At 37.1% G+C, this 11,497-nt stretch overlaps 3 protein-coding genes across 4 annotated transcripts; 2 read left to right on the top strand and 1 right to left on the bottom strand.

The window, feature by feature from the left end:
• The first annotated feature begins 316 nt into the window (after positions 1-316).
• Positions 317-4,134, top strand: LOC121237592 (PGR5-like protein 1A, chloroplastic). Of its 2 annotated transcripts, none has more exons than XM_041134411.1 (11): positions 317-779; positions 1,056-1,180; positions 1,380-1,476; positions 1,574-1,674; positions 1,897-1,953; positions 2,159-2,235; positions 2,661-2,712; positions 3,229-3,339; positions 3,419-3,516; positions 3,647-3,722; positions 3,814-4,134. In XM_041134411.1, the coding sequence occupies exons 1-10, from the start codon at positions 578-580 to the stop codon at positions 3,714-3,716; spliced, it is 990 nt and encodes a 329-aa protein (XP_040990345.1). In that variant the 5' UTR covers positions 317-577; the 3' UTR covers positions 3,717-3,722; positions 3,814-4,134. The 2 variants fall into 2 exon arrangements, with proteins under 2 accessions (XP_040990345.1, XP_040990344.1); XM_041134410.1 differs by having other exon boundaries at positions 318-779; positions 3,830-4,134.
• Positions 4,135-4,361: 227 nt separating this feature from the next.
• On the bottom strand, positions 4,362-7,622 carry LOC121237635 (histone deacetylase complex subunit SAP18-like). The gene is made up of 6 exons (XM_041134474.1): positions 7,387-7,622; positions 7,194-7,226; positions 5,525-5,635; positions 5,343-5,438; positions 4,740-4,814; positions 4,362-4,645 (listed from the first exon to the last, which is right to left on the bottom strand). Exons 1-6 carry the CDS (start codon positions 7,558-7,560, stop codon positions 4,613-4,615), a joined length of 522 nt encoding a protein of 173 aa, XP_040990408.1. The 5' UTR covers positions 7,561-7,622; the 3' UTR covers positions 4,362-4,612.
• Positions 7,623-8,516: 894 nt separating this feature from the next.
• LOC121237617 (expansin-A7-like) lies at positions 8,517-9,655 on the top strand. Its single transcript, XM_041134447.1, has 3 exons — positions 8,517-8,682; positions 8,850-9,168; positions 9,298-9,655. The coding sequence occupies exons 1-3, from the start codon at positions 8,517-8,519 to the stop codon at positions 9,608-9,610; spliced, it is 798 nt and encodes a 265-aa protein (XP_040990381.1). The 3' UTR covers positions 9,611-9,655.
• The last annotated feature ends 1,842 nt before the right edge of the window (positions 9,656-11,497 follow it).

Raw genomic sequence — 11,497 nt, 5'->3', positions numbered from 1 at the left:
GGGGGCAAGCTCATAACCTAGGAGTAGATCCTTGAACTTGAAGAGGATTTTTGTTCGAGGATGTACCTTTTCAAGGAGCCCGGATGTAATCCTCTAGGAGGACCCATAGAAAACAACCTTTACAGCAGATTTCATTTCTCTGCAACCTATCGTCCAACCCAATCCGTCCAATCAAAAACGAAAGAAAGGATTGTAGGACCCACCCAACCACGTGAACCATCACGTGTCCACTACAGAGGACATCCTATAGATTTCCCCCGACGAATTCAGTGATGACGTGGCAGATATTGTCCCTCCCATTTCCAAACCGGAATTTTTCTTTCAGAAACCGAGTGACAAAGAAGCAGTTTCATTTCCTTCCACAAATTCCCACGTTGCCTTATCTCTGAGTTGTGTCCGTCTTTTCTTTCCCTCCAAACTCACCCCCGCGATACAAACTAATATAATCCCAAATGCGTCCATTTTCACTCGCACCTGAGAACCATTTCAATTTTCACACAAACCCTGCATCACAGCTCCTCCGTACCCACCATCGTTATTATTGCTGATCATCTTCACTACCACCCTTCAACTTCTAATGGCAACCAAGTTAGCCTTTACTTTATCTTCCCCAAGTTTGCAACCGCCCTCTGTTAGAAGACCCTTGTCTCCTATTTCTTCATCGGTTTCTTCGTTGTCTTCCTCTACAAGGTTTCAGTCGGTTCTGTTCAATGGAAGGCACATACGTTTTCGGCGCCGAGGTTTGGTGCTACCCACCCAGGCCACTGCTGATCAACAAGGTTCGTATGGTTTCAATTACCAGTGCTTCTGGAATTATAGTGAGTGAAAAAGTGGATGAAACATGTTAATCAAGGATTATGAATTGCGTGTAGTTGTGGAAATTAATGGAGAAATGAATAGTTGACGTTGAGGGATATGCAGCTATGCTTGTTAGTTAATTGGCTTTAGATACATAACGATTAAGGTAGAAGGGTTCTTCTTCTTTATCATTTCGCTTGGTTTCAATGAGAAAATCTATGCCGCTCACTCTTTTTGTTCCTCTTTTAATTTTCCAGACCAGGTTGAAGGTGCCCAAGGGGGCGAGGTTGTCGACAGCAAAATCCTGCCATATTGTAGCATTGACAAAAAAGAGAAAAAGTCGGTTGGTGAACTTGAACAAGAGTTTCTGCAAGCACTGCAAGTATGCCTACAGAATCTTTAAACTTCTTTTTTCTAGTGTTTTGCTTTCCGATACATAATAATGAGACAAATATTACTGTTTCTGGTTCATGCTCAAATCGATGTGTTTACACCTGGCGCTTTAATTATCACGATCGGTGATTTCCCTTTTATGCTGTAATTCCTGAAACATGCATGCTTGTTTCTGTAATCTTCTACAGGCATTCTATTATGAGGGAAAAGCTATTATGTCAAATGAGGAATTTGATAATCTCAAGGAAGAATTGATGTGGGAAGGAAGCAGCGTTGTCATGCTAAGTATGGACTGGTCTTTATTAAAGGAGCATCAAATTATTCAACAAGTAAATCTGATGCTAAACTTTTGATGAATTTCTGGGTTAATTTCACAATCCAGGTTCAGATGAACAGAAGTTTCTTGAAGCTTCGATGGCTTATGTAGCTGGGAAACCAATTATGAATGATGAAGAGTATGATCAATTGAAGTTGCGGCTAAAGGTTTGTGCTTGTTTGTTCCTTTGTTAATTATATATGTCGACCTCAATGAGTAGTAGTGCAGATACAGATTGTTGTGTCAGGGAACCAAATTCTAGACTTACTTTCTAGGTATGTTTTCATAATTTATTTAACAAAAGGCAGAGGTAAATACTAACTTTGGGGTCTGAACGGTATTCATTGACTGAATGGTCTTTAATCATAGCCATAATGGTTAATTTTCAGACTGAAGGCAGTGAAATTGTTGTTGAAGGTCCACGATGCAGTCTCCGAAGTAGAAAGGTAAATGCTACATGCTCTATATATGTTTCTGATTGAGCTCGTCTTCCCAGGTCTCCGTCTCTTCCTTTTCATTTTGAACGAGTGCATATATACCTCCTCAACTTGGACGTGCTTGCATATTCTTAACTTTTATTTAGTATTACTGTTTGAAAAATACTAAAGCAGATCATGAATTAATTTGTACTGACTGACTTTCTAACAATAGGTTTACAGTGACCTGTCAGTTGACTATTTGAAGATGCTTCTGTTGAACGTTCCAGCGACTGTTGTTGCATTAGGATTGTAAGTGGCATACTTTTTTTTTTTTTTTTTTTGAAATAATTTATGTTTGAATTCATGTGATTATAACCATCTCACAGTTGTTTCGATATCTGTTTCTATAATTCTCTGCTCTATGTGATGCAACAAAAGTACATCTAATAGGTAAAAATAATGCAGTGTTCTTGCTGTTCATATTGTTTAAATGCTGCAAAAGATGAGGTAGTAATAGAGAGGTCCTTTTTTTTTTTTTTTGTTTAATTCCAGAGTCAAATGGCACTTCATATATTTATCTTCATCATATTCTTAATGGCCTTAAATGATCAACGGGAAAGGCCCATGGATTCTGATCTTACAGTTGCTTGTCAGGAATCTCGGATGCCAGGTGCCTTTTTTCTAAAGAAATAAATGATTAATTTGGTTTATTTTTTGGGTGTATGTCCTACCAGATTTTTCTTTCTCGATGATCTCACCGGATTTGAGATTACATATCTACTGGAGGTAAGTAGTTGATGCTGCCTTTTTTCCTCGTGTCTTTATGAATCTTTGGAGTCTTTTAAGTTCAATGGATGCGGTAGCAGTAACCAACTAAAAAAAAAAAATTAATATTTGTAGAGTTCACAAGGATCATGTATTTATTTTAAAAAAAGTAAATAAAAATATGATCTACATAAAAAATTAATTTAATTTTTTTTAAAAGTGAAATCCACTCATTTTCAAAAGAAGTACGCAGCACTTGCACAACTCATGACTGTATATAGCATTATTAAAAAAGAAAAAAAAGGAAAAACAAGTTGGACACAGTTCCTCGTTCCTTTAGACAGCCCTCAGCTATGCCATTGAAATCAAACTGGCTTGTTTTATCGTCTTTGTGAACCACAGATGTATAGATAGTCAGAAACTTGATCTGGATATTGCAAATAATAAATATAGGGGGGGAGCATTTCACGGGTTTTTTTTTGTTTTTTTTTTACTGTTTACTGCTGAGGCATGGGTTTGTGGAATGATGAATTGCAGCTCCCCGAGCCATTCAGTTTCATTTTCACGTGGTTTGCTGCTGTGCCCCTCATAGTTTGGCTAGCTCTATCACTCACAAATGCGATTGTGAAAGACTTCTTGATCTTGAAGGTAAAATATCTGTTGGCATCTCTTCCCAAGTTGACAGAACAACCAATTAAACAGAGTGTTGACATCTCTTCATTTATAGGGCGCATGTCCAAATTGTGGTACGGAGAATGGCTCCTTCTTTGGGACCATCCTTTCAATTTCTAGTGGTGGTTCTACCAACACTGTCAAATGCTCAAAGTAAGTACACAGATCTTTATTCACTTCATGCATTAACTGACTAACATTGTGTGTTTTTTTACATTTATGCGGGAGGGAGGCTTATATTACATGCTTTTAACTGTTAAAACTAAGTTCAATTTTTCCACAGCTGTGAAACTGTATTGGTATATGACTCAAAGACACGCTTGATTACGTTGCCAGAAGGAAGTAACGCTTGACTGGAGGTACATACCCTGTCTACCCACTGAATCTAATATATGTACACAAACATATATGCATATATAATACTCGGACATTAATATGACAAATGTGAAGCTACTCACTCTTGCAGGACATATCCAGTTTAAGTGAATCCGCAATATGCCAGTTACTAACTTGAGAAGTTGAAGATAAAGGAAGGGTGTTGCGTCTGTATATACCAACAGTCATCGTTTGCGGAGAGCCAAAATTGTGAATGCCAAAATTTTGATGCAACATCCTATCCAATCGTGAATGCCAAAATTTTACATCAGCTTCTCCTCCTTTGTATAAGTGGAGCACGCTATCAGAAGTACTCAAGTTTCTCCACCTTAAGTATTCATTCCTAATATATATCATGACTTCTTAGGATAAAGTCCTAAAATTCATATTTCTAAAGGCTACTTGCCCCCCCCCCCCTCTCTCTCTCTCTCTCTCTCTCTCTCTCTCTCTCTCTCTCTCTCTCACACACACACACACACACACCAAGCAAAAACTCTCTTCACAAAGATTGTGCTGGAGCGGTAACCAGGTCCCAAAGTTTTGAGTATTAAATAGCTGCCCGCCATAAATACTTGAAATCAGTACTAATAAAACACCGTTTTGGCAGTTGGACAACAACTATATATGATTAAAAAATATTATAGGTTAACCACACTCTTAACAGACATTGTGGCAGGAGAGGATCGGTCAAATCGTCTGCAGATACATAAACTGCTTGCAAAACCCACAAGGCATCCAAGTAAAGTTAAAGCATTTAAAAGCTTGGAACACATATTCTGTGACAGGAGATAAATAAAACTAATGCATAACAGCACCTCTAAAGTTAGTCATAGAACAACTCCATAGACACTTCATCCATTAACAACCTTTTCCTCTACAAGATTGCCACATCCAAGTAATCTCCAATCTACAGTCCAGGAAAAAAGAGTCAACTCATCCATATTGAACTTAAAAATATATTCTATGCATAATTGTATACAGATACATCTATTTCATTTTACCTGGAAGCTAAGTTCACCCAATGACTTGCTGTCCTCCACCCGTCTGCTGTTTCCATAAGAATGTGTCATCCCCACCTACTTATCAATAAAGGAAAAAGAAAGTGTAATTCCCACCTTCGGACCCAAGATATGTAAGTTTGCAATTTAAAAATAAAAACTGCAATAACTCTTCTGCGGGTTCATGCTACATCTATGCCAATTATGGTCAACGGCTTGATTGCACCTCACTTTTATATGATTTCCCCACTACAACTAGAAGGGTGTTACATCTGCCCAAAGACTGGATACCTCCGTGCAGTGGGATACTCAATATCTCACAAATAAAGGTGATTGCAAATTTTAGAAGATTTAATTATGCCTTAAAGGTTTATGGTATCTCACCAGAAAGTGTTATAGGGTCATACTAGCATCCTTATTTTTTATAAGTGGGTCATACTAGCATCCTAAGACCTTCAAAGGATTAATAACTGAACAAAATATCAGTAGTTAAGAACCCAGGGCCAATTATTAGAGATCAAACTAACATGAGCAGATGATGCAGCAGTTCTACTGTCATTGCAGAACAAATATATGTATGACCAGCTAAATGAAAATTGTGTGTACCGTTCTCAACACAAAACGACCACGTTGATCAGGATATACAAAAGCAAAAGACAGTTTGGCATTTCTTCTCCTAGCCTCAGGAGCAACCTCTTTAACCTGACAAAGAACTAAAATCATCTACAGGACAAATGAGCATCTAATTTTATGAAAGATAAGAGGATTGGCTTGGGGGTACAACATACAAGATCAGTTAATTCACGGAGTGTTGCATCTTTCCAGGTATAAATTTGAACCTCATCTTTGGGTTCCTTGCCTCTCACTGCAAAATCTTCCTCATTATGATGACCTCCAATCTGCAGAAAGTTAAAACCAAACTAATTAGAAAAACTTTCCAAACAAAAAGAATATCTATAAAACTAATAACATCAGCCAATTAGTTGCAATTAGGGGTGTAACCGGTCCGGACCGGTCGGGTTTTGGACAAAATCTAGGACCAAACCGGTATGTACCAGTTTTTCATTTTTCAAAACCGATTACGCCCCGGTTACCCTCCTAAACCGGTACATCCGGTTTTACCGGATTCCGGTCCGGTCTGGTTTTTCGATTTTTTTAAAATGTAAAAAATATATAATAAAGTATTACTTCTTATAATAAAATGTTATTAATAATTTAATATATATATTATGTTTAAAGCATATGATAACATCTTTAAGATTAAACTTTTATTTTATAAATTATAATAAAATTATCTTATATATAATTATATTAATAACATATGATCAAAAAAATTACAAATGTTCATATTTAAGATGAACATTTTATGTTATAATTTATAAATTATAATATGAAATTATTTCATATATGATATATAATTATATATTATATATAAAACTTATATATATATAAATATTTTGTATAATATATAAAATTAATTTTTATATATATATTTTTTCCAACAGGTCCGGTTCCGGCCGGTTTTCATAATATAAGAACCGGTTCCGGACCGAACCGGTTCAAAACCGGACCAACCGGTCCAGTTCGGTCTCATCCGGTTTTCCGGTTTCCCAGTTTAAATTTACACCCCTAGATGCAATACACACACACACACAAACAATAAAATCAGAGGCTGTCAAGTGAAATGGGCGTAGCCAAAAAAGAGAACATACACGAGATACACAAACCACAACAGCAATACCTCTGTGGACCTATAGCATATAACACAAATATAAAACACATGTATCACGTCGATGAGCCTAGAAATGATCACATATTGATCAACCAAATTTCATAGATAGGTTTGGATACCAGTCCAACAAGTTCACACAGATTCACATGCTACAATAGAAGTGAAAGAAAGCACTAACTATGCCAAGGGTGCAAAGGCAGAGCGTGCAGCCATCCTAAAGGTGAATAAAATTGGTTGTGAACAACAAGAAAGTAAGAGGAATATAAATAGTTCAAATGCTAAATTTTAGCACGCAAAGACTCTTGCAGTCAAATTTGTCCACATAAACATTCCAGCATTCTTGTTTATAGGTGAAAAAAGACAGTAAATTGAACACATTTTTGCACGGTTAGCACTCTAGTTGACTAAACCTTAAACGCAAGCCAGAAATCTCGAACATACTGTCAGTGAGCAAGTAACCAGGAACTTTTGCGAGTACAAGCCCACCTCGGTATTTGGTTGCTTTTTCGGAGCAATATACTGTTTTCCATAAACGAAAATCGGGTTCATACATTCTAATACGCAAACTATTATTATTATATTTTTTTCTGGACACTGGCAAAAGTGAATACTTTGGTAAAGTTGTCTTCTAAATCTCAGCTCTTGGCTTTTTCTAAGCATAATAGAATAATGTATACTTATACGGGAAATATCAAAATTCCTTGGTGAATGAAATAGGAGCATACCTTAGTGAAAACTCGAAGCAACAGAGGACAAGTCTGCATTTTTTTTTCATGCCAGAAAAGAAATCAATACAAAGTTTATAAAAAGGAATTAATAACCTCATAATGTCACAGGTGAAATCAAAATTATTATCTTCTGTGGTAAACAAACCCTAGAGGAAGCCCGACAGAGAAGGGAAGTGAGAGAGAAGGAGACCTTTTCACGATCGACGGGTTCGAAGCGAGGGCGAGTAGGAAGTGGCGGTGGAGCCCTGGACTGAAGAGGAGGAGGAGGAGGAGGCGGCTGGAGTGGTCTAGTGGAAGAAGAGGGTCTAGTCTGTGGTGGTTGGGCGGCTGCAGCCAATTTCGCGTCTCTGCTTCTCTTGTCCATGACCTTTCAGTTGATCCGGACTTTTCTTTTGGGTTCGGATCTACTCCTACCCAAATCCTTGTTTCCTGAATATATATTATATATTATTCATGTAAACGGCACGCTTTCTTGGGCCAAATGGGCTTATCACTGTTGGGCTTTATCCGCGGACTTCAACGGCCATGTAGTATAATTGATTTTGTACTAATTAAATAAGAGATGTGTGATTTATCATTGTTATATTTTTATTTAAAAAATTTTCTGCTCAACATATCTATATATTATACTTAATTTTATTTTTTTTATTTTTATATATTAATTAAATTATTCTATTTATCATCCATATATCATATATTGATAAGAGAAAAAAATTAAAAAATTATATATGATATATGTTGTGAGAATGATGAGTGAAATTTTTCTACAAAATAATAAGTTGAATTTTTTATTAGACTATCGACGCATCAAAGCTATTAATTTCCTTCCAAATTAACCAACGGAAAATTATATTTTACAAAAAGGAAAAGATAAGAAAGATAATGCTCCCAGAGCAGGCAAAAAAAGGTTTGCCCTGTTTAACAAAACAACATAGGAAAGCACGCCAAATAGGTTCATGCTTGCACGTCGGCCCCAAGCTTGAACCGAAATGATCGTTTATATACGTTGCGGTGCGAGATGGGAGTATAAAAATCATAAATGTATGAGACAGATCGTGATCATATCCTATCTTCTTTCCAACAAATAGGAAATTAGCTCTTGAATAGTAAAAAAATGTATTTGAAGTTGGAAGACTTTTGTCTTCGTGAGGACCACGAAGGGCAACATCTCGAGTTCTCGAATAATGCATGGTTGTTAATGTTGGACATTATATAAGTTAGTATATGTACAAGACAACATCTGCATTGTTGCAGTCAGTCGTCACAGAAGCTCTCGATTAATATCTATGCTCTCATTAAATTGAAGCATATATATGATATATGGCTGCGACTTCCCAGCTTCAATCATGGAGCTTTAGCTTCTTGTTAATGGCATTCATACTGTTAATGATCAGTTGCAAGTTAACGTCTGCTGTCTTTCAACCCAGTCCATGGCAGCTCGCCCATGCAACCTTTTATGGTGACGAGACAGCCTCCGAGACCATGGGTACGTACGTACATAAAGTTGTTAACATCATGCATAGTTAACTTTTATGAAAAAATATTTTGGGTTTTTGACCGTAATTAATGGCAGGCGTTTTTGTGAAATTAGTAGAGCTGTCGGAAATTAACATGCAAATGTTAATGTTCCATTTATGCGTGGTTCACATACAGGAGGAGCGTGTGGCTATGGAAACTTGTTTGCCAACGGTTACGGAACAGACACAGCAGCCTTGAGCTCAACCCTGTTCAACAATGGGTACGCATGCGGGAGTTGTTATCAAATAAAGTGCTTTCAATCCCCGTGGTGCTTTACAGGGGACGTCGCATTCACCACAGTGACGGCTACAAACCTTTGCCCACCAAATTGGTCTCAGGACTCCAATGCTGGTGGCTGGTGCAACCCACCTCGAACCCACTTTGACCTCTCCAAGCCTGCTTTCATGAAGATTGCCCAGTGGAAGGCTGGCATTATTCCAATCATGTACCTCAGGTGAGACTTAAAATCGTGTAGAATTTGTCACTTCCAAAACTGTTGTATCTGCAGGAAAATAAAAAAAAATAAAAATCTCAGGAAACATTCTTTCATTGATCCATGTATATGATTCATTGATTCTCGTAGGGTACCGTGCGCAAGGAGCGATGAACTTCGATTCAGTTTCCAAGGAAATGGGTACTGGTTGCTGGTGTATGTGATGAACGTAGGAGGTGGGGGAGACATTTCCCAGATGTGGGTGAAAGGGAGCAAAACAGGGTGGATAAGCATGAGCCATAACTGGGGAGCATCGTACCAGGCATTTGCTACGCTGGGAGGCCAATCTCTTTCTTTCATGATTTCCTCCTACACAACCAAGGAGACTATCTATGCATGGGACGTCGCTCCTTCTAATTGGAATCAAGGATTGACTTATAAGGCAAATGTCAACTTCCGTTGATGTGTTCCAATATACATCAACAAAGAAATATACAATTTTTTTGGGGGGAAAATGGAGACATTAATAGATGATACCTATTTTGGAACAGCAACATGCACCATCTTTTCACTTCCATATTTTTTTTAAATTTTCCTGAGCAAATGCTTTTTAACTTTCCAGTTTCCAAAAGACAGGTAATTATTGTAAACGTTTTATTTGGGTACTTGATATTGTTTGGAAAGCTATTTCACTTTAAGAACATGGAATTTTCTGATGATTGCTTGTGCTCAAATTTCTAACTTGGAGATTATATTATATTGTGTTTGGATGGAGGGATTTGGGTTTTAAAGACCCAAATCGAATCATATATTAATACTTAAATTTGAATTTTACACCAAAATATTATATTTTTTAATATATAAGTTGAAAGCATGACTCAATCCTCGTGAGGCTCATGAATTCTCTTGTAATTAGAAGTGTGTACATCATGTAAGATAGCACAAACAGGTCAATAGGCATTGCACAGAGCTCTACCAAGAGTAGATCAACGCAGCAGTACTATGGCTTCTTCGCTTCAATCACGGTGCTTTGGCTCCTTCTTTACTGGCAATCATCATCATGAGCAAGCCATCATTGTAAAGCCCGTAATCTTCCGACCAATCCCATGCAGGAAGGTTGCGCATGCCACCTTTTATGGCGATGAAACTGCCTGCGAGACTATGCATGGGTACTCATTCCACGCTATTATATATATTTGGCTATCATCTTGTTTCGAGAAGAAAGAACGTATGCAAGTTTCAATACAATATTCTTAGGGTGAAAAACCACAGCTAGTAGCCTAGCTAGTCTCAGCCAGTCTTGACAAAAAGTAAGTGTGTTGGACCTGAAATGCATTCGAATCTTACCAGCTGAAAAGCAAAGGACTTTCCATGGCGAATAACTCATACAGAGTTCTTCTGAAGTGCAGAATCCGTAGTAGTACATTGATATATGATCATATGCCTAGTTGAACTGTGATATGGGGAGAAAAGTTTGGACTTAGAAAATGGATTATACCTATAGCCTTCTAGCTTAGTATTACTTCTCAAGAACTAGAAGGATAACTAGGATTTAATTGCCCATAAATTTAAGATTTGAGAGATTATGTTTTCTGTCACTTGAATAATGGAAAAAATAAGTGTGTGATTCATAAATTTTAGGTAGTTGCTCGGTTATTCTAGGATGTGAAATTGACCTATAAGGCAAATGTTTACTTCCATTGATGTACATGCTTTTGATCACCAATGACTCTATGTTAGTCACCAATGAGTCTTCAGCTGCTGCCATGAGAGCAGATGTTCATGCCAAGAGAAGTATTACTGCTGCTTGTTAATTTTATCAATGATACTCGGTGCCAAAACTTTATAGTACTCGAATACTTGACAGGGTTAAAAGGTTTGAGGAGAGACAGAGTTTACCTGATTTCCTGCACAGAATCAAGTACAAGATCCTAAAGTCAACTAAAACTTTATTCCTGAACTTTTTATGGAATATGTCATTGTTTCATCAAACCGACTTTTTCTTTTTGTTATTAGTGCAAAAAAAAAAAAACAATATCACATATGCCAAAGAAGACGACATCTTCAACGATATTAATCTTGTAAAGTGATGAAGGAAAAAACTAGTGCAATCCTTGAGGTACTGCCAATGACATGAAAGAAAATTCGCCAAAAAGCACAGAATTCCTCTCGTGAGCCTTCAATTCATGTTAATGAAAACAAGGAATGAATTGAGGGAGTATTGGGCATAAAAATTCAAACATTTTTTTTTTTATTACATCTCAGGTGACCCCATTTGAATATTTGGGTCCATATGAGGGAACAAAAATGGAATGTAATGGTTAGCTAAGATGATAACCACAAAGTTGTT

This window comes from Juglans microcarpa x Juglans regia, chromosome 6S (genome assembly GCF_004785595.1).
Source record: "Juglans microcarpa x Juglans regia isolate MS1-56 chromosome 6S, Jm3101_v1.0, whole genome shotgun sequence".
In the NCBI taxonomy this organism is placed as follows: Eukaryota; Viridiplantae; Streptophyta; class Magnoliopsida; order Fagales; family Juglandaceae; genus Juglans; species Juglans microcarpa x Juglans regia.
The sequence above is the reverse complement of the archived record's forward strand: the minus strand, read 5'-3'. Positions and strand labels throughout refer to the sequence as shown.